Source organism: Pongo abelii, chromosome 9 (genome assembly GCF_028885655.2).
Source record: "Pongo abelii isolate AG06213 chromosome 9, NHGRI_mPonAbe1-v2.0_pri, whole genome shotgun sequence".
Taxonomy (NCBI): domain Eukaryota; kingdom Metazoa; phylum Chordata; class Mammalia; order Primates; family Hominidae; genus Pongo; species Pongo abelii.
The window spans coordinates 80,339,421-80,362,155 of record NC_071994.2 but is presented as its reverse complement, the minus strand read 5'-3'; the positions used below and the strand labels follow the sequence as shown (position 1 = coordinate 80,362,155).

The 22,735-nt window shown below is 41.1% G+C and overlaps 1 protein-coding gene across 2 annotated transcripts in view; it reads left to right on the top strand.

Annotated features, from left to right (window-relative positions):
• Positions 1 to 22,735, top strand: part of GAB2 (GRB2 associated binding protein 2) — a 206,173-nt gene that overhangs the window by 119,355 nt on the left and 64,083 nt on the right. For both annotated transcript variants that reach the window (XR_010135518.1, XM_063711307.1), the window contains exon 2: positions 20,122 to 20,422. Coding sequence is in view for 1 of the 2 variants with exons in the window: in XM_063711307.1 (XP_063567377.1) it covers positions 20,122 to 20,422 (301 nt within the window). In the remaining variant the exon portion in view is untranslated. The remainder of the gene's footprint in view (positions 1 to 20,121; positions 20,423 to 22,735) is intronic.

Here is a 22,735-nt window from a genome sequence, read left to right as displayed (position 1 = left end):
TAATCCCAGCACTTTGGGAGGCCAAGGCAGGTGGATTACTTGAGGTCAGGAGTTGGAGACCAGCCTGGGCAACATGGTGAAACTCTATCTCTACTAAAAATACAAAAATTAGCTGGGCATGGTGGCGGGTACCTATAGTCCCAGCTACTTGGGAGGCTGAGGCTGGAGAATTGCTTGAACCTGGGAGACAGAGGTTGCAGCGAGCCGAGATCGTGCCACAGCATTCCAGCCTGGGCAACAGAGTGAGGCCTCTGTCTCAAAAAAAAAAAACAGTGAGATATCATTACCCACCCCCTACAGTCGCCATAATGACCAAGTCTTGTGAAGGAATTAGAATTCTCATACATTGTTGATAGGACTGCAAAAACAGTACAACCATTTTAGAAAACAATATGGTAGGTTTTTTTTTTTTATAAAATTAAACATAGACTTACTATGTGACCCATCCATTCCACTCCTAGGTATTTAACCAGGAGAAATGAAAACCTATGCTCACAAAAAAGACTTGTACAATAATGTTCATAGCTATTTTGTTCATAATGGCTCCAAGCTGGAAACAACCTTATTATCTCTCAATAGGTGAATGGATAAATAATGGTACCTCCATCATACACTGCTCAGCAATTTTTTAAACTACTGATACATGCAGCAATATGAGTCAGTAATTACAACTTCATGTTGTGCATAAAAAGCCAGGCACAAAAGAATATATACTGCATGATTCCATTTTTTGTGATGTTCTAGGAAAGACAAATTTAGTCTGTAGTAATAGCAGATCAGTGTTTGCCTGGCACCAGGATAGGGAGTGAGGATTCACCTGGAAAGGGCACAAGGGAACTCTCTGGGGTCGTGGAAGTGTTGTGTCTTGATTGAGGTGGTGGTTAGATGGTAAGTACATTTGTAAAAGTCAGCCATCTGAACTGTTAAGATGGATGCATTTTATGTTATCTAAATAATATCTATGTAATGATGATTTCTGTCAACAAAGAAACGAAAGAAAAGGATCAGCCCGGGGTTATTCTTCTAATTCTGTATACTGAATTCTTACAAATTAAACAAAAACCTTTCCAATAGCTCCTAGAGAGGCTAAGGAAGTCTCTGTATGGGAATGTTTTCCAGCTATATATACAATACTCCAAGCAGCTGGACTGATGCAAATTGGGGCTCCCAGGAGCAAGATAGGCCATTTACTTGATCACCTGAATTAATCTTTGGAATTAGGTTCTGTATCTCCTGTCATCCTTTTAATGATTTTCCTCCGTTTTTGTAGAATACTGTGACCAGGGAAGAGAAGCCAAGTTCCTGAAGGGCCCCATTATCTGTTCATTCTGTACCTTGGAAGCAGCTTTTCATGATACTGTATTTGCTTATGACCAGCAAATTCCACTGTGTACTGGACTCCAGATGGCTAGTCCAGATGGGAAAAGCTCTCCAGAAAGCACCAGACTTTGTGCGCATGTTCACGTGTCGTCACAGTTTGGGCATCTTTGGGAGAGTCAGTCTAGCACAGTCCAGAAGCTCTGCCTGACATTTTCAACCCTCTGTCTTTTCCTGTGATCTTAAAATGTCAGAAATTGAAGCGATGGTGGGAACAATAAAGTCAATGCCTGTACGTTATAGATGAGGAAATGGCCCAGAGCAGGAAAGTGTTTATTTTCCCCCATAAGTTCACATTTCAAAGACAGAGCTGGAATCACAACCTGAATATCTAAACTCCTGATACATTTATTCCTCTAGTGCAGGTCACTAAGTCAAGGCTACATCCTGTCAATCATCATTAACAATTTAGTGCATTGTTTCTCAAAATAGGGTCCTTGAACAGTCTGTAGTAGAGTCATTTGAGGTTTGTATCCCTGGACTCTACTCCAGACCTACTGATCTGAATCCCTGTTGAGACTGGGGCCTGGGATTCTCCATTGTGAACAGATGTCTTAGTGATTCTGATGCACATTGAATACCACTGTTGAAGACACTGGTGAGCTAATTTAAAGCAAAGAAGTAAAACAATCAGGTGTATATTTAAGAAAATATGGAACCAGGTCTTTGGAGGGCCTGCGGGACTGAGAGAGAAGCCTTTGTCCTAGAAGAAAGGAAACAATTTATATTCCTGGGCATCGTTTGTCTACTCTTTCCCCAGCTTTGCCCTGGTTTCCCCTGGTAACCTTTGCTTAATTCAGTGCTTTAAATATAACTGAGATCTGACCATTCAAGGACATGAAAGCAAGGTCCCTCAGGGGAATGACCTCCTTTCTCCAATATGCAAAGTGTTGGCAACAGCTCATTTGTTGCTTTGTCAACGGGAGAGGTAATTCCCCTAATGGATTTCGAGTCCTCTGTAGAAAGGTTCACCTGGTCTTTGGGGAATGAACCTCACAGAATTCAGTCAATGTAATTACTGATACAGGGCTCTTTGGTTTCCCAGATGTGACCCTGTCTCTCTCATACACATCAAATTCATCTTGTCCCTTTGTCTTTCATGTGGTAGAGGCAGAGAATGAATAGAATGCACCATAATAGGCTTGTCAGAGAGATGTGACTGTGATTCTCTTCTCCATCATAATGAGTCATAATACAGCCCACCCACTTGCTCAAGCTGGAAATCTTGAAGTCTTTATTCTTCCTTCTCCAGTATCTCCCATATTCTGTCCATTATCAAGGTTAGTCATTTCAGCCTCTGAAATATATCTTGGTTGCATATGCCCTCTTGAATGTATATACCTTTTGCCACTGCCCTAGTCCATATCACCATTATTTCTTGAGCAGTAGTCTATCTGAGCTTCCTACTCATGCTCTTGCCCTACTTCAATGCAATTATTATAGGCCAGAATGATCTTTTAGAATTTTAAATATGGAAAAATTTAAAACCATTCACTTCTCTCATGTTCTATTTACTTAAAAATGTAAAATTATGTGGATTAAAATGTGAAAGTTCCCGGTATCCTTTCTCTTATATGCCCATTCCCCTCAACAAGGAGCCATTGGTAGCAATTTGAAATGCTTTTCTAAGCATTTGTAAAATGTGTGTATGTGTGTATGCTATATATACACTTCATGTGGTTGTATGTATGTTTGTGTACATAAACATAGGATATTTAATATAAATAATATGTGAATGATATGAATAGTATAATATGCGGTTCTCAGGCTCATTTGCCAATATATTGATTTATTAATCATGCCCTTATTGAAGGATCTTACTAAGATCCCTATTGAGGGATTTTATTTAAGATAAAATCTAAACTTCAATCTACCCCTGCCTTTTGCTTGTTCTACTTTCCCCTTTGTTTACTGTGTTCCAGCCATGACCTCCTGTCAGGTTCTCCCATAACCCAAGCTCGCTTCCTCTTCAGGGCCTTTACCTTTGCTGTTCCCCCTGCCTGAGCTACTCCCCTGGGTGCACGACAGTAGTTCCCATATGATGGACTGCTGTGTCCTGGGTACTTCAAAACACGCACACTCCCTCACACCCAGTATTGCTTATGAACTGAATAAGTGTTTTCCATGAATTTGTACTTTTTTCCCCCAAAAATATGGATATTCTGATTAATGGAATAATGAATTCATTCTAGCTTTTTCTTCATTAACAAATACTTAAAAATATGTTATTTTCTGGAGGAATTCTCAGTTTTTTTATTTTGTAATATTTTAAAATATGGTATAGTATTTGACTTACCTTCAATAATTTTCTCTCCACAGTTTTTTCATCCTCCCCCCATAAACGTCACCAAACTTACCTTTATCATTTGAGTACACCAAACTTTTTCATATACAGTGAATCCTCATATTCACACATTCTAGATTCTGTACTCACTAAAATTTACTTGTAATCCCAAAATCAATACTCACCATGTATGGTCTGAACGTTTGTGTCCCTCCAAAATGCGTATGTTGAAATCTTATCCCTGATGTGTTGGTATTAGGAGGTGGGGCCTTTGGGAGGTGATTAGGTGGGCTGTGAGGGCAGAGCCCCCATGAAGGGGATTTTTGCCCTTACAAAAGCAGCTTGAGGGCTTCCATTGTCCCCTCCACCATCTGTTAGAAACAGGGCCCTCACCAGACACCAAATCTGCTGGTGCCTTGATCCTGGACTTTCCAGCCTCCAATACTGTGGACTGTAAATTTCATGTTTATAAATAACAGTCTGAGGTATTTTGTTTTACCAGCCTGAACAGACCAAACAGCATGCTTTGGCTGTTAATCTCAGACATTCACATGGACAGGGCAGTGAAAACATCCGAGTCTCCTGACGTGCACATTCCCAGCTGAGGTGGCACAAGGCAGCGTTCTGTGTACTTATTTCACCTCTCATCCTGTAAACAAGTGTCTTCTTTGTCATATATCGGATACCATGTTTTTTACATTTTTGTGCTTTTTGTTGGTGATTTCACTGTTTAAAAAGATCCCCAAGCATAGTGCTGAAGTTCTGTCTAGTGTTTCTAAACACAAGAAGGCTGTAATGTGCCTTACTGAGAAAATACATGTATTAGATAAGCTTTGTTCAGGCAGAGTTGAAGTGCTTTTAGCCACGAGTTCAGTCTTACTGAATCAATAATATTAAATAAGGTGTCTTTAAACAGGAACACACATAAAACAAGGTTATGTATTGACCGATTGATAAAAATGTGACCAGAGGCTAAGAGGAACCTAATCTGGTATTTTTCCCCTAGAGCAGGGGTCCCCAGCCCCCTGGGCCGAGGACCCTAACCAGTCTGGCCTGTTAGGAACCCGGCCTCACAGCAGGAGGTGAGCAGCTGGTGAGTGAGCATTACCGTCTAAGCTCCACCTCCCGTCAGATCAGCAGTGGCATTAGATTCTCATAGAAGAGTAAACTCTATTGTGAACTGCACATGCAAGGGACCTAGGTTGCACACTCATTAGAATCTGATGCCTGATGATCTGAAGTGGAACAGTTTCATCCCAAAACCATCCCTACCCCTTTCCATGGAAAAATTATCTTCCACAAAACCAGCCATTGATGCCAAAAAGGTTGGGGATCGCTGCCCCAGAGGAATGATTCAATATTAACTAATACAGTGTTTGTGCTGACTTTACAGACCATAAATACCAGAAATAACAAGAGTCACCTATACTCATCTTATTCTCTTTTCCTGAAAGTTCTCCCTCCAGCAGTTTTTCTTCACCCAGCAAAACTGTTCACATCCTTCAATACCCAATCCAAGTGCCACCTGTACTGTAAAACTTCTGTGACTCCTCGAGGCAAGCAGAGTAGTCCTCTCCGTCAAGCATCCACTATTCATGTGGGTGCTGAGAACACCTACATGAACTGTGCTGAGAACCTCTGTTCATACCACTATAAGAGCACTGACCATGTACTGAGTTACCTATGTACTGTACTTGTCTGCCCTTTCCATAAGTCATGAGATCCTGAAGGACCTGGCATTACTGGATTTCATAAATGTTGATTGAATGATTGGAATGAGGAAGGGAGAGTTTGTGTAGGTGTGAGTAAATGCTAATGGAAAAGACATTGAAAGTGAAGGAAAAAGAAAGTGGATTGAATAATGAATATGATCAGGGCTCTTGTAAAGGACCCCTGAGTTACTCCGGTGGTAGCAAACTGGTTCGGACACATGGTTACAGCCTGTGTTGATCAGTGACCTAAGTTGCCTTAAATGAGCAAAGAGTTTATTTACCCAGAAAGTCTAAGGGGAAAATCTGGCCTCAGCCTCAGGTTAAGACTCACATTTCGCCATTCTAACTGGTGTGAGATGGTATCTCATTGTGGTTTTGATTTGCATTTCTCTGATGGCCAGTGATGATGAGCATTTGTTCATGTGTCTTTTGGCTGCATAAATGTCTTCTTTTGAGAAGTGTCTGTTCATATCCTTCGCCCACTTTTTGATGGGGTTGATTTTTCTTGTAAATTTGTTTGAGTTCATTGTAGATTCTGGATATTAGCCCTTTGTCAGATGAGTAGATTGCAAAAATGTTCTCCCATTCTGTAGGTTGCCTGTTCACTCTGATGGTAGTTTCTTTTGCTGTACAGAAGCTCTTTAGTTTAATTAGATCCCATTTGTCAATTTTGGCTTTTGTTGCCATTGCTTTTGGTGTTTTAGACATGAAGTCCTTGCCCATGCCTATGTCCTGAATGGTATTGCCTAGGTTTTCTTCTAGGGTTTTTATGGTTTTAGGTCTAACATTTAAGTCTTTAATCCATCTTGAATTAATTTTTGTGTAAGGTGTAAGGAAGGGATCCAGTTTCAGCTTTCTACATATGGCTAGCCAGTTTTCCCAGCACCATTTATTAAATAGGGAATCATTTCCCCATTTCTTGTTTTTATCAGGTTTGTCAAATGGCGATCATTAAAAATTCAGGAAACAACAGGTGCTGCGGAGGATCTGGAGAAATAGGAACACTTTTACACTGTTGGTGGGACTATAAACTAGTTCATCCGTTGTGGAAGTCAGTGTGGCGATTCCTCAGGGATCTTGAACTAGAAATACCATTTGACCCAGCAATCCCATTACTGGGTATATACCCAAAGGATTATAAATCATGCTGTTATAAAGACACATGCACACATATGTTTATTGGGGCACTATTCACAATAGCAAAGACTTGGAACCAACCCAAATGTCCAACAATGATAGACTGGATTAAGAAAATGTGGCACATATACACCATGGAATACTATGCAGCCATAAAAAAGGATGAGTTCATGTCCTTTGTAGGGACATGGATGAAGGTGGAAACCATCATTCTCAGCAAACTATCGCAAGGACAAAAAACCAAACACCACATGTTCTCACTCATAGGTGGGAATTGAACAATGAGAACACATGGACACAGAAAGGGGAACATCACACACCAGGGCCTGTTGCGGGGTGGGGGGCTGGGGGAGGGATAGCATTAGGAGATATACCTAATGTTAAATGACGAGTTACTGGGTGCAGCACACCAGCATGGCACAGGTATACATATGTAACTAACCTGCACGTTGCACACATGTACCCTAAAACTTAAAGTTTAATACAAAATAAAAAACATTTCATCAATATTCATCTTTTAACCTGCTTGCATGCTCTCGCTCTCTCTCGCACGTACTCTTTCTCTCTGTCGCTCTTGCTCTCTCTGGGTTGGCTGTTCTTAGGCAACAAATAGTGGTTCCTGCAACTTCAGGGAAATATTGTCACAACCCTTTGTCCAGTGACAGAGCCAGTTTGAGTAACACAAAACAAAGGTCCTGGAGTTGAATCTTAATGACTCTGAGCTGGCTTGGAACATACACTTGTTGCTAAACTGATCACACTGGCATGTAGGATGAAATGGTGCAAATTGGCTTAATCTAGATTACCATGATCCACTCCTTGAAGCCTATAGTTGGAGTCAGCTTTATATAAAGGATTCTAGGTGATCTTTTGTGTTTATGGTGTCTGTGTACCATCTTACCTGGAATAGAGATTGTGTTAAATTAACAGATCATCTGACTGAGAGGTTTTTTCCCCCCAAAACAGAAGCAAATAAACATTATTTTGTTCCTTTGGTATAACTTTCATTGAAGAGTTATATAGTGCTTTGGAAGTATCAAGTCTTGTGCTAAATAAATGCTGGAGATACAAAAGCCCCTGACCTCAGAATGTCATAGTCTTGGGGTAAGAAAAATCATTCTGTGCCCGAGGAGCAATTAAGTTCCTTTGGAGTCTGAGGGAAACTGTACTTGTCTGCCCTTTCTCAGATGAATGAGTCTGGAACAAATACAGTTAACTATGCTGCTGTCTCCTAGGGGATTTGCATTTGAGGAGTGGAAATAACTTTGGACTAGGAGCTGAGGCCTAGGTTCTAGTTGTGTTATTGCCATCTGCCATCACCAATTAACTATAAACTTGAATTCATAAACTCTGTGGCCCGTGTTTCTCAAAGTGTAGTGAGCAATTCATCTGCAGTAGCTTCACCTCAAGTTCTTTGTGGGTCCAGACCCACAGAATAAGAAGATCTTGGGCTGTGGTCTCTGTAAGTTGTTTAATCTCTATGAACTTCTTTTTCCTCATCTGTTAAGAGGATCATATTTACCTTGCAGCATTGGTTTAAGGATTAAATGTGATAATGAGTAGAAAGCACATGGCAGGTAGCAAGAGCTCAGCAAATGCCCTTTTAAAAATTTCCTCAGAGTACAAAGTCTCTATGGTCCAGAGCACTCAAAGGATTCCTAGAGGAAGGCTAGCAAAAAGCCTTTCCTCACTCAGGAAGTATGCCTTCAAAAATGTGTAACTCTTACATGACTCCCACTGTACTCTTGTAATGTTTGCTGTTAACTATTATAGGACACGAGACTGGCATAGTAGCTTCGTGTTGAAATATATTAGGATAGACTTGTACATCATATGTTCAGAAGTGAGATCAGATTCTCCTGTGTCTGTGTGTGTTTGAGCTAGAACTCAACCACATCACCACCTGGGAGTTGACAGTTGAAAATATTTCTAAACCTCCAGAATCTGCTATCTTCTGCCCTGACTTTGGTATACCAAAGATAACAGAACTCTTCTTTGATGACTAAGGACTTCTCAGGGTCTCAAATAATCTTTTCTGATACCAAATCTCACGTGCCTTGTGGCTAAAGTTGTAGAAGGGGCAAGACGTTACTTGGAAGAGGCTTTTGCGAAACTCCTAGGAATAGGCGTGTCCTTTTAACTTCCCGCTTTCTGAAGAGGATAAAACCAAAAACTGCCAATAAACCTAGAGAATCCTATGAAGTGAGGTTTATGGTTAATCTGAATCTAACTGAGGTTACTGGGTGATACCAATAATTTAAACCTGTTAGGCAGGTATATTAAGAACATAATAGTTGTATCTTCAAAAAGCTCTTTGCCTTATTTTTAAAAAATTCACCAATAATATAGACTGACTGTCTCTCTCTCTCTCTCTCTTTCTCACACACACACACACCCCCCACACACCCATTAGTGAAGCTCCCAGGTGGAGATGTGGTTATTCAGAAGAACACATCCCTTTGTTCTAAGAATCTGAGTAATCTGATTAAATGAGGTGTTACCATATCATGTTTTCTTAGTTAAAAAATACATAAGGGGCTGGGTACAGTGGCTCATTTGTAATCCCAGCACTTTGGGATGCTGAGGTGGGAGAATTACTTGAGCCTATGAATTTGATATTAGCCTAGCCAGCATAGTGAGACCCCATCTCTAAAAAAAAAAAAAAAAAAAAAAAAATTAACTGGGTATGGTGGCACATCCTGTGATCACAGCTAAATGGGAGGCTGAGGTAGGAGGATTGCTTGAGCCCAGGAGGTCGAGGCTACAGTGAGCCATGTTTGCGCCACTGCACTCCAGTCTGGGCAACAGAGGGAGACCCTGTCAAAAAAAAAAAGAAAAAGAAAAAGAAAAAAGTAAGTCTCTCAAGGTAGGGAAAAAGAGACCTTAGGTAGTCTCTTGTCCATCTATTGATCTACTCTTTTTTTTTTTTTTTTTTTTTTGAGACGGAGTCTCGCTCTGTCGCCCAGGCTGGAGTGCAGTGGTGCGATCTCAGCTCACTGTAAGCTCTGCCTCCCAAGTTCAAGCCATTCTTCTGCCTCAGCCTCCCGAGTAGCTGGGACTACAGGCGCCCGCCACCATGCCTGTCATGCCTGGCTAATTTTTTTTTTTTTTTTTTTTGTCGTTTTAGTAGAGACGGTTTCACCGTATTAGCCAAGATGGTCTCAATCTCCTGACCTCGTGATCTGCCTGCCTCGGCCTCTCAAAGTGCTGGGATTACAGGCGTGAGCCACCGCGCCCAGCCTTGATCTACTCTTTGATCTACTCTTTGAGCCCTTCTACTGTCACACTCCCCAACCCCCCAACCCTTTGTTTAGGCCAGGAGTCAACAAACAAATCCTGCCCACCACTTCTTTTTCTAAGCAGTTTTATTGGAACACAGCCAATGCCTGTTTGCTTATGAATTGTGTGTGGTTGCTGTCATGCCACTATAGAACTAAGTAGTTATGACAGAGAAAATATGACCTGTAAAACCCAAAATATTTGCTAACATCCTTAACAAAGTTTACTGATCCCTCACCTTGCCTCGTTCTTCAAAATCTCCAATGTTGAGTATTCTCCAGTTTCCAAGAGACCTCCTTTGGACCACTCACTTAGAAAGTTCTTACTTTCTGAAAAAAACAAAATTTGGTTTTCCGTAGACTGCTCCTGCTGGTACTTGTTCAACTTGAGTATGTTGAGTAACTAAAAATAAATCAGATTGCTCTTCCACATATTGGCAGCCCTTTATATCTTAGAACAAAACTATGATCATGACCCCAGGCAGAATCTTGCAGAATCCTGGTGTGATAAACTTTCACGTGCCTTCATTGTCACCAGAAGGGAGCATAACACTCTTGCAAAGCTAAATTGTGGCCCACCTAGGTTTTTTGGGCGCGAAGAGCAATAAGAGGAAGTTATAGCCTCATTCTACATGCTTGAAGACCTTGAGATCTAACCCAAAGGATAGAGACAGGTTCATGTGGCATGTACTGTCTGTTCAACAGCTAGGAGTGATGCAACTTCCAGGTCATATGTACCCACACTTTGTGTCTGTGGTCTTGATGGTTGTGAAATGGTTTGTTTTCTGACAGAAGGAAAACAGTCACTTCTATTTCATCAGAGATGGGAGTGGCATACCCTTGATCCTAGACACAAATTCTTTTTTCCAACTTTCTTGGCAGTAGACTCTATCCATATACTTCTTTAAGCCCCACTGTTAAGTAAAGTGACTTTCATTGTCTTTTGTCTGCATTATTACTACCCTAATTTAGATTGCCATCTTCTCTCACCATTGTAGACTATCGCAACAGCTTCTTAATCGTTTTCTTGTCTCTTATTTGTTATTTTTCTGGTTTGTCTTCCTCACTCTGCCAGATAAGAGCACAGCATTGGTTAACATTTCTCTGCTGATCTATACTCTTCAGTGGCTCCCCGTTACAAATAAAGGAAAGATGAAACTTCTTAGGGTGGCATTCAAGGCTTTTCAGGACCTCCAAACTCTTCCTTTCCTCCATCTTTTCCGTATTGAGAAGACTGTGCCATATTCTCTGAATCTATTTTATCTGTTCCCATGCCCAGGCCTTGGTCATTGGTCATACTGTATGCTGTATAAAAAACAAAAAAACAAAAAAAAAAAGTCCTGTTCTTCCTTTCCAAAACCGCATATCAAACCCTACCTTTCTCATTGTTTGTCTTCATTGCTCCTTCTCTCTCATACATGTTTTCTTTCTCTCTCCTAACTCTGAAAGTTTGATTCCCTGCTTCAGTGGTCTACTCGCATATTATGTCTCTTTTTATGGTGCTTACAAAAAAATCTTCTAGTTTTAGGGATATATATTAATGTCTTAACTTCCTGAAACTTTGTAAATATTGTAAGTTACTTCAAAGGAGTATTTTTGGGCCTTGCCTCTTTTCTTTATCTGTCAAAGCACTCAACACATTTTGTGTTTGTTTTTACTGAATTCTATGCAAGGAGCTTGTTGATTTCTCATGAAATGTACCCTAGATCCCAAAGATTTTCACCTTTTTTTTCTAAACATTTTATAGTTTTACATTTTACATTTAAGTCCATGATTCATTCTAAGTTAGTTTTTCTATAAGATGTGAGACTTAGATTGAGATCTTTTCTACCCTATGGATGCTTGATTGCTACGGCACCATTTTTTGAAAAGGTCTTTTCTTTTCTTTTTCGTATTAACATTTTTAGTAGAGACAGGGTTTTGCCATGTTGGCCAGGCCGATCTCGAACTCCTGGCCTCAAGTGATCCACCTACCTTGGCCTCCCAAAGTGCTGGGATTACAGGCACGAACCACGACAACTAGCTGTTTTCTTCACTGAATTGCTTTTACATGTTTGTCAAAAATCAGTTGGGCATATTGTGAGGGTCTGTTTCTGGGTTTTCTGTTCTAATCCATTGTTCTTCATTTGATCTTAGCCAAACTGCCAAGAATTGATCTATTCCATTTTTCTGTCTGTCTCTTTGCCAGTGCTACACAGTCTTGATTGTTGTAGCTATATAATAAATTTTAAAATCTGGCAGACTGATTCTTCCCATTTTATTTTTCAGAATTATTTTAGCTATTGTGCTTCCTTTGCCTTTTCATATACATTTTAGAACAATCTTATGTACATCTACAGACATTCTTGCTGGGATTTTGATGGGAATTGTGTTAAATCTGTATGTCAGTTTGGGGAGATGTACCAAGTTGAGTTGTCCAATCCATGAATATGGTATGTCTCTTCATTTATTTAAGTCTCCTTTGATTTCTTTCATTAGCTTTGTATAGCTTTCAGCATACATGCCCTGCACAGGGATTTTTTTAGATTTATAGCTTTTCAATTTTTAAGAACAATTATAAATGGCATTGTATTTTTATTTTATATGCCTGCGTATTCATTGCTAGTTAGAAGTAAATTGATTTTTGTGTGATTATCTTGTATCCTGTGACCTTGCTGAACTCACTTATTAGTCCTGAGAGTTTTGTTGGGTTTTTTTGTAGATTTTTTGTTTTTTCTTTTTCTTTCTTCTTCTTCTTTTTTTTTTTTTTTTTTTTTTTTTGAGATGGAGTCTCACTCTGTTGCCCAGGCTGGAGTGCAGTGGCACCATCTCAGCTCACTGAAACCTCCGCCTCCTGGTCTCAAGCAATTTTCCTGCCTCAGCCTCCCTAGTAGCTTGGATTGCAGGTGCCCACCACCATGCCCAGCTAATTTCTGTATTTTAGTAGAGATGGGATTTCACCATTTTGGCCAGGCTGGTCTTGAACTCCTGACCTCAAGCAATCCACCCGCCTTGGCCTCCTAAAGTACTAGGATTACAGGCGTGAGCCACCGCGCCCAGCCACAATTTTTCTATATAGATAATCTTGTCCTCTGCAAACAAGGACCATTTTTTTTTCTTCCTTTCCAATTGGTATACCTTTTATATATGTTTTTTGCTTTATCACCTTGACTAGAACTTCCAGCAATACGTTGAATAAGAGTGATAACAGTGGCTGGGCACGGTGGCTCACACCTGTAATCCCAGCACTTTGGGAGGCCAAGGCAGGTGGATCACTTGAGGCCAAGAGTTCAAGACCAGCCTGGCCAACATGGTAAAACCCCATTTCTAATAAAAATACAAAAATTAGCCAGATATGGCAGTGCACACCTGTAATCCCAGCTACTTGGGAGGCTGAGACACAAGAATCACTTGAACCCAGGAAGCGGAGCTTGCAGTGAGCCAAGATTGTGCCACTACATTCCACCCTGAGCAACAGAGTGAGACTCTGTCTCAAAAAAAAAAAAAGTGATAAGAGCAAATGTCCTTGCCTTATTCCTGATCTTAGGAAAGAGGATTCAGTCTCTCAAATCTAAGTATAGGCCAGGTTTACTGGTTCACACTTGTAACCCCAGCATTTTGGGAGGCCAAGGCAGGAAGATTACTTGAGCCCAGGAGTTTAAGAACAGCCTGGGAAAAATAGTGAGACCCCCATCTCTACAAAAATTTAGAAATTAGCCAGGCATAGTGGCATGCACCTGTGATCTCAGCCACTCAGGAGGCTGAGGTGGGAGATTCACTTGAGCCCAGGAGGTTGAGGCTGCCGTGAGCCATGTTCATGCCTCTGCATTCCAGCTTGAGTGACGGAGTGAGACCCTGCCTCAACAAACAACCAAAAAAAAACTAAGTATAGCATTTGATATTGGTCTTTTGTTGCTGCTCTTTATCAAGTTGAAGAAGCTCCCCTCTGTTCCTATTTTTCTGAGAGTTTTTATCAAGAATGAGTGTTTAATTTTATCAAATATTTTTTGCATTGAAAGATATGATCATGTGATTTTTCTTTAGCCTATTAATATGGTAGATGACTGATTTCAAATATGGAATCAGCCTTACCTCCTTAGAATAAATTCCGTTTGGTCATGCATTTTTATAGATTGCTGAATTCTATTTGTATTTTATGTGTAAGTCCATAATCCATTTTGAGTTAATTTTTGTATGAGATTTTATATAGACATTAGAACAGTCCCGAAAAAGCTTTCTCTTTAATAGCATATTCAGGACTCATATCCCATATTCTCCTTGCATTATGTATCAGTAATCCAACAGCAATTTTTCATTTTTGTATCACGGGATACTTTTCAGGTGAAGCTCCCAGACCCCCCTTATAAATATTTATTACATGGATGCTGCACTTATCAGAATGAAGGGAACAAGGTGCCAAATAACTCACACCATAGAGAATCTATTACACATCTTTATCTTATTTTTTCTGTAATCCTCTTGCTGTCCTTCTTTTCTACTTCCTACTGTGAAAGCTTACGTATATTTTAAGTTTTATTAATTTGAACAAATTAACATATTCATGGAATGAAAAAAAATCAGCAGATCTTCCCTGAGCTCCCATATGTGTTAAGCACTCTGCCATGTAGTTTTTGGCCACATTGGACCTTAATCTCAGGATGCTTAGAACTTAAAGGGGAAAAAGACATATAAGCATTGGAAATGCCAAAGCAGGGAGTAGAAATGTCAAACCCGGGGAAAGAAATGCCAGCGTGGGGTAAGCACAGGTTAGTAAGGGAACACAAGCAGAAGTACCTCCAGCTCTACCTGGAGGAGTCAATAAAGGCCTTCCAGGAGAAGTGACATTTGTGCTGGCACTGAGAGAACATAGAAATTCTCCAGATGAATGAGGTAAGATGAAAGCCTTTCTAGGCAGAAGCCATAGCTTGTGCAATGACATAAAGTCGTGAAATTACATGACTTACTATTTGGAGAATAATAGGTAATTTTTAGTGCTCCTGTAAATTCTGTAAGACCAGGAATTCATGCTGTATCCTCAGCATTAGAATAATGCCTAGAGCATAGTAAGCACTGAATAAATATTTGTTGGATGTAAGGAAACAAAGGAGGGAAAGAGCAATGGAGGAAGGAAACATAATTGAGGTGACAGAGGCAAGAAAGGTTTGGCAATAAAGAATTTTGTTCATGTCCTAGTTGGGAAGAGACAAGTACAAAAACACTCATGATTGTTGTAAAAACTAACATGCCTTGAAAAGAACATAAAAAACATTATGAAGATTCCGAGGAAATAGAGGTCCATTTCAGATGAATGGATCAGGGAAGTTGTCACTGAGGCCAGACACTTAGAGTTGTTTGTACTTGGTTCTGAATTGTTTGGCTTTTTAAAAACACGGGGCCCCATGCCGTGGCTCATGCCTGTAATCCCAGCACTTTGGGAGGCTGAGGTGGGCAGATCAATTAAGGTTAGGAGTTCAATACCAGCCTGACCAACATGGTGAAACCCCTTCTCTACTAAAAATACAAATATAGCTGGGCATAGTGGCACATGCCTGTAATCCCATTTACTGAAGAGAGGCGGAGGCAGGAGAATTGCCTGAACCTGGGAGGCGAAGGTTGCAGTGAATGAGATGACACCACTGCACACCAGCCTGGGCACTCTAAAAAATATATAAATAAATAAAACGTGAAAGTGGAGAGGTGTTGTGGTGGAAGAGGGATGTGTGAATTTGGGACTAGACTAGACAGCCTTGCTGACTCTGTCATAAATATATCAGTATTTTGTAGGCAGCCATTTATCAGCCTACACCACTTACTTGGAAGCAAAACCTGACAGGCTCTGATATTATCTGTAGCAAACATGGTTTTCTTGTTCATGAGGGTGTCTGTGTTGTTTGTGCTTGCACCTGCACACCAGAGATTTGGGGACAGCTCTTTCCACAGAGACAAGACTAACGGGGACACATCAACTGAAATGCCAGCTGAACTAGAAACAGATCTTTTTAAAATGCACCTTGGTGCCTACACACTATGTGTCTATGTGTGAACCTGCAGCACACAGAAGTACACGCATAATTCTGAAAGCAGTGACCTGGTCAAGATTTTAAATGACTATAAATAAATAGTACTTATTTTTATTTTTCTCAGCTCCATCCTATCTGGCTATACCTCAATTTTCATTTCAATCTAAGGCTTATTGGGCACCAGTTATGTCTCCTTTGACCTGCTAGATACTAGAAGGATTTCATGCAAGAAAATGATTCATTTATATATAATATATAATAAATATATTATATATAATATATAATAAATATATAATAAATATGTAATATATAATATATATATATAGAGAGAGAGAGAGAGATATAGATTACTAGCTATGTGCCAGGCGATACTCTAAACACCAAGGATGCATCATGGAATAAAAAGAACCAATCCTTGTCCTGAAGGAGTTTACTTTCTGGAGGTGGGTGTGGAAAAGTCATAAAAATTGGTATCTTTTGGGGGTATACATGCTTTGTGAGACCAGTAAAGCAGGGTAAGGGGGGAAAGAGAGTGGGAGCATCAGGGACCAGGAATAGCCTGTCCAGTAATGTGACATTTGAATAAGGACTAGAAAAAAAGATTTAGCAATGGAAATATCTGGGGGAGGAGTGTTCCAGGGCCAGGAAACAACTAGACTAAAGACCGTGAGGCAGGAGCATGCCTGGCACTGTGTAAGGCCACGTGGCCAGAGCAGAATAGGCAAGGCAGAGGGCAGCAGGAGCTGAGGTGAGGGGTGGGATGAGGCTCAGTCCCATCAGGCCTGTAGGCCATTGTTGGGACTTTGGCTTTACTCTGAGTGAGATGAACAACCATTGCAGATTGTGAGCGGAGAAGTGGCATCTTCTGATTTACTTCCTGCTTTCTTACTTTGTGGTTGAGGATGAGACTGCAGGATGAAAGGGTGGAAGCAGGAAGACTACAAAATGGTGGACTAGACCAGGTGAGCAACAGTGGAGGTGAGGAGAAGCAAGCTCATTGTTGATATATTCTGAACTGTCTGAACTGACAGGATTTGCTTTCGGGTTAGATGTAGAGTATGAAAGGAGTCAACTATGATATCTAGATTTTTGGTCTGACAGCTGGAAGGCCGAAGGTGCTGATAACTGAGATGGGAGAGAGTGCAGGAAGAACAGATTTGGGAGATATCAGGACCTCAGTTTTGAACACATTAATGTTGAGATACCTACTAGTGAGGAGTTGGATATACAACTCTAGGGCTAGAGATACAAATTTGGGGATCACAGCAATTCGATGGTTTTTTAAAGCTGTGAAACTGAGTAAAATGACCTAGAGAGTGGGTGTAGGGAAAAAAAAAAAAAAAGAATCTCAGAACTGAGCATTGGGGCATTCTGCTGTTTGGAGGTCAGGGAGATGAAGAGGAACCAGCACTGGAGATTGAAAGAGAGAGGCCCGGTAGATAGAAGGAGAGTTGAGAGTGCATGCTGAAGCCAGGTGAAGAAAGTGTTTCAAGGACAATGGAATAATAAACTGTTGTCGGATGTTGGAGAGACATCAAGAGAGATCAAGGCCCATGAGTTGATTTATCAGCACTGAAGTCTTTGACATCTTTGATGAGCTATTTCAGTGGTGCAGTTGGGGTGGTGGGGGGATGGGGGATAGCCTGATTAGAGTGTCTTCAAATAGGAGGGGAGGAAACAAAGATTACTAGTATAGAATACTCTTTGAAGTGTAACTATAAAGAGAAGTAGAAAAACTGGGCCATAGTTAGTGAAGAATTGTGGGATCAAGTCAAGCTTTTAATTTTTTCTTCTGAGATAGGAAACATTGATGTCTTGATGGGAATCATCCTAGTCAGGAGGAAAAATGCAACGATTCTGAAGAAGGGGAGAATTGTTGAAGTGATGTCCTTGTGCACAAATGGAAAAAGGTTGGCCTTCATTGGATGGACTATCTATGCTCCCTAGTAACAGAGCTTACAGCTACAGGTGCAGGCAGGATGGTAAATGTAGTCATGGAACATGTGTAAATTTTCTTTTGATTGTTTATGTTTTCTCATGAAATAAGATATAAAACAGTGGAGGCATTGGAGGTTTAAAGAGAGAAGGTAAGAGATTGTTGCCAAAGAACAGGAGAAAATCATTGACTAGGTAAATATAGTAGGGTTGTTGGGCAACATGAAGTAAAAGGGGCCACTTGAAGTAAAAGTGAGACCAGTCAGCATGGTCATATGATTTTCTCCATCTATGTACAGCCAAGTGGGAACAGATAGAGTTGGCAGAGCATTAGACTTAGCTGGGGTTTGCTGGGTAAGTAAGAGGAATGGAGGAAGAAGCAAGGAAATGATTATGATAATGGATCGCAGAAACAGAGTTGGATAAGGAAAGAAAAGAGGACAGGGATGGTGAGAGTGAAAAGATGGTAGAATTAATGGAGTGTAGATCCCATGGGGTCTAAAGAATTGTGATAATCAAATCCTTGACATTTGTACTGCTTCAGGGTGTATACAAAGTGCTTTGGGCTCATTTGCATAATAACCCTATGAGGTAGGTAGGGCAGATGGTGGTGGTGGTAGTGATTTTCATTATATAGATGAGGCAGGATTCAAAGAGGTAAATGACTTAATCAAAAATCACACAGTGCCGGGCGTACGCAGTGGCTCACACTTGTAATCCCAGCACTTTGGGAGGCTGAGGCAGGTGGATCACCTGAGATCAGGAGTTTGAGACTAGCCTGGCCAACATGGTGAAGCCCTGTCTCTACTAAAAATACAAAAATTAGCCGAGTGTGGTGGTGGGCACCTGTAATCTCAGCTACTCTGTAGGCTGAGGCAGGATAAATTGCTTGAACCCAGGAGGCAGAGGTTGCAGTGAGCCAAGATCATGCCATTGCGCTCCAGCCTGGGCGACAGAGCGAAACTCCATCTCAAAAAAAAAAAAAAAATTCACACAGCAAGTCAATGGTAAAGCATAGACTGAACCCAGATTTCTGTTATATGTAGTCTTTGTGCAATGTCTGCTTACAGATTACTCAGTCTTGTTGAAGAGATGGAATATAGAAGACAACTTGAGAGAATATGTAATCACATTTTCAATTCTATGGTATGGAATGGTATAAGGAGTTTACTCATTCAGTAATACATGTTAAAAGCTTAGTAAGGTACAAGGCATTATCATAAGTATTAAGGAAACACCAATGAACAAGACAGGAAATATAATCCTGAGATTACATGTTTTTAGAGCAGTTTCTCTTTGATTCTTCTAAGGCATCATGTTTTGGTTAAAAGCAGATTATACTAAAAAGTTAGAAAACTTGTTTTTCTGCTACTTACTGTGTGTAACATTGTTACTTCAACTCACCCTGTCTTAGTGGGGGTCCCCATGGATAAACTGATTATGTCTTTGCAAGTTCTCCCTTGCCTAAAAATGCTATGAGTTTGGATCTGTATTCTACCCTAAAGAAATAGTTGCTCTAAAGTGTCATCGATCTAACTTCCTGATCTAAACAGTGGGAATGCCACATCTTACCTTATAGTGATAAGACCCTGTTTACATAGTGAGATGCTGCACAAACATGCATTCTAAAATAATCCTTCATTTTTGAAACTTGGGAAATCTGAAAAGGGAACAGGTATGTGGCACCTGCAGGTCCCACAGTCCCCGTCTTTAACCTATGATATCTGAGGACCTATTAAAAGCTTTAAGGTTGTCCGGGCGTGGTGGTTCATGCCTGTAATCCCAGCACTTTTGGGAGGCCGAGGCAGGCGGATCACCTGAGGTCGGGAGTTCAAGACCCGCCTGACCAATGTGGAGAAACCCTGTCTCTACTAAAAACACAAAATTAGCCAGGTGTGGTGGCACATGCCTGTAATCCTAGCTACTCAGGAGGCTGAGGCAGGAGAATCACTTGAACCCTGGAGGCAGAGGTTGCGGTGAGCCAAGATCATGCCGTTGCACTCCAGCCTGGGCAACAAGAGTGAAACTCCATCTCAAAAAAAAAAAAAAAAATGCATTAAGGTCAGGCACAGTGGCTCATACTTATAATCCCAGCGCTTTAGGAGGCTGAGTTGGGAGGATCTCTTGAGACCGGCCTAGGCAACATAGCAAGACCTTGTCTCTACAAAAAAATGTTTTAATTAGCTGGGCGTGGTGATGTGCGTCTGTAGTCCCAGCCACCCGGGAGGCTGAGGTGGGAGGATCGCTTGAGCCCAGGAGTTCAAGATTGCAGTGAGCTTTGATTGTGCCACTGCACTCTAGCCTGGGAAACAGGGCAAGACCTGTCTCTGAAAGAAAAAAGCTTTGAAATAACTAATGACTTCTTCCCCCTCTTCTTCCTTCTTCCTGATGTGATTTAGGCCTGGAAGAAACGCTGGTTTATCCTGCGGAGTGGCCGGATGAGCGGTGACCCAGATGTTCTGGAATACTACAAGAACGATCACTCCAAGAAGCCTCTGCGGATCATCAACCTGAACTTCTGTGAGCAGGTAGATGCAGGCCTGACCTTTAACAAGAAGGAGCTGCAGGATAGTTTTGTGTTTGACATCAAGACCAGCGAACGCACCTTTTACCTGGTGGCTGAGACAGAAGAGGACATGAATAAGTGGGTCCAGAGCATCTGCCAGATCTGTGGCTTCAATCAGGCTGAGGAGAGCACAGGTATGAGAACACACACAGATCTTTCTCATAGGGGGTTGAGGTGAGGCCCTTGGATTCCTGGAGCATTGAGAGCAGGCTCTAGCTAAGGTTTCCTGTTGGAAGAGGGTTCATAAATAAAGGGTAAAGAGTGTGAAGGGGTTGGCCAACTATTAGATGGACACCTGGCCCCTAATTATGCTCTAACAGGAAACCAAAAAAAAGTGTTGGGGTTGTGATAAAGCTAAAGGTATTTGTGGTGTTTCCTTAGGTGCCTCAACACCACTGCCGTTCTTCATCCCTCCCGGTTTCTCTCTTCCCTGTGCTGTCCAGCACTCTGTGTCCCATTACCTGTCAACCATCCCATAGGGAAGGTCTCACCTTGGTCCCTTCTCTGCTTCATCTCTGTCTGTCCTGGCCCATTTCAGGCCATCCTGCACAGTCACACTTGACCCTTGTTTGTGCGGGTTCTTTGTGATGATTATTGACGATTCAGTGTTCATTTATGTTTACTTGGGAGGGACAGATAAAAGGAGGAAACAGTGATTTATGTTTGGGTTTTGATAATCTTCACAAAAGAGTAGCTCACCTTTTTGAAATGAGTGTTAAATTGTAGAAATGCTCCTTAACATTTGTTTAGGCTCATCTCGAACTCTCTGGGATGGTTGAAGAGCAGAGTTTTTTCTGGGGCAGTAGAATTGACCCAGCAATTCTACTCCTAGGCATATTCCCAAAACATGTTCCCACAAACACTTGTACAAGAATGTTCACAGCAGTATTATTCATAATAGCCAAAAAGTGGAAACAACCCGAATATCCATCAATAAATCAAATATGGTATATACATATATATTACTAAGCCATAAAATGATATGAAGTACTGAAAACATACGTTAAGTGAAAGAAGACAGAACCATCTTTTTATGATTCCGTATGTATGAAGGTTCAGAGTAGGCAAATCCACAGAGACAGAAAGTACATTGGTGGTAACTGAGAGTGACGGTGTGAGAAGCGACTGCTTATGAGTATAGAGTTTCTTTTTGGAGTGGTAAAAATGTTCTGGAATTAGATAGTGATGATATTTGTATGCTTTCATGAGTATACTAAAAACCACTGTATTTTACACTTTAAAATGCTGAAATTTATGGTGTGTAAATTATGTCTCATTCTTTAAAAAAAAGTTCCTCAGGTGATTCTGAGGACCAGCCAGGTTAGGGAGCCCCTAGACATAGGACCAGCTTCATGGACATGTGAACTGTGGAGTCACAAAGAGCCCCATCCTTAGAAGGCCTTCCACTTGGTTTAACACTCCACTATTACTATCTTGAAGTTCTTCATAATTTTTTTAACAGGAAGTTCTGCGTTTTCATTTTACACTGGGCTCTGCAAATTATGTAGCCAGTCATTCCTGAACTAGATGTCCTAACCTAGGAATTCTGTGATTTTTATCTTCCTTGGGGAAGGATAATGAGCCCCTATTTATTAAGTTCTTTGGTATAATCTTCTTGCTTCCTGAGTGGAATTTCCTGTTTTCCCCAAATCGTTGTCATTTATAGGTTTCATGGAGATTGTTTTTGTTTTTTTCCTTTATTTTATTCCTGATGAAGAGCAATGAATGTTCAGTGAAAAAAAGTGGGGGAGGGAAAGGGGCCCCAGCCGGGGCAACATAGCGAGACTAGAGTGCAGTGACACCATCATGGTTCACTGTAACATTTTTATTTCGATAAAAAATAAAAATTAGCTGGGCATGGTAGCATGCCTGTAATCCCATCTACTAGGGAAGCTGAGGTAGGAGGATTGGTTGATGCCAGGAATTCAAGGTTGCAGTGAGCTGTGATCGTGCCACTGCACTCCAACCTGGATGACAGAACGAGACCCTGTGTCCAAAAAAAAAAACAAAAAAAGTTGGGGGTGGGGAATAAGAAATGAATTAAAAGGCCAGGGAGCTGGGCACGGTGTTTTACGCCTGTAATCCCAGCACTTTGGGAGGCTGAGGCAGGCAGATCACCTGAGGCCTGGAGTTCGGGACCATCCTGACCAATATGGTGAAACCCGGTCTCTACTAAAAATACAAAAATTAGGCTGTGGTGACGTGCACCTGTATTCCCAGCTACTCAGGAGGCAGAAGCGAGAGAATTGCTTGAACTCAGGAGGCAGAGGTTGCAGAGAGACGAGATCGCACCACTGCACTCCAGCCTGGGTGACAGAGGGAGACCCTGTCTCAAAAAACAAAAAAACAAAAAACTAAAAAAAAGCAGACTGGGCATGGTGACTTATGCCTGTAATCCCAACACTTTGGGAGGTCGACGCAGGTGGATCACCTAAGATCAGGAGTTC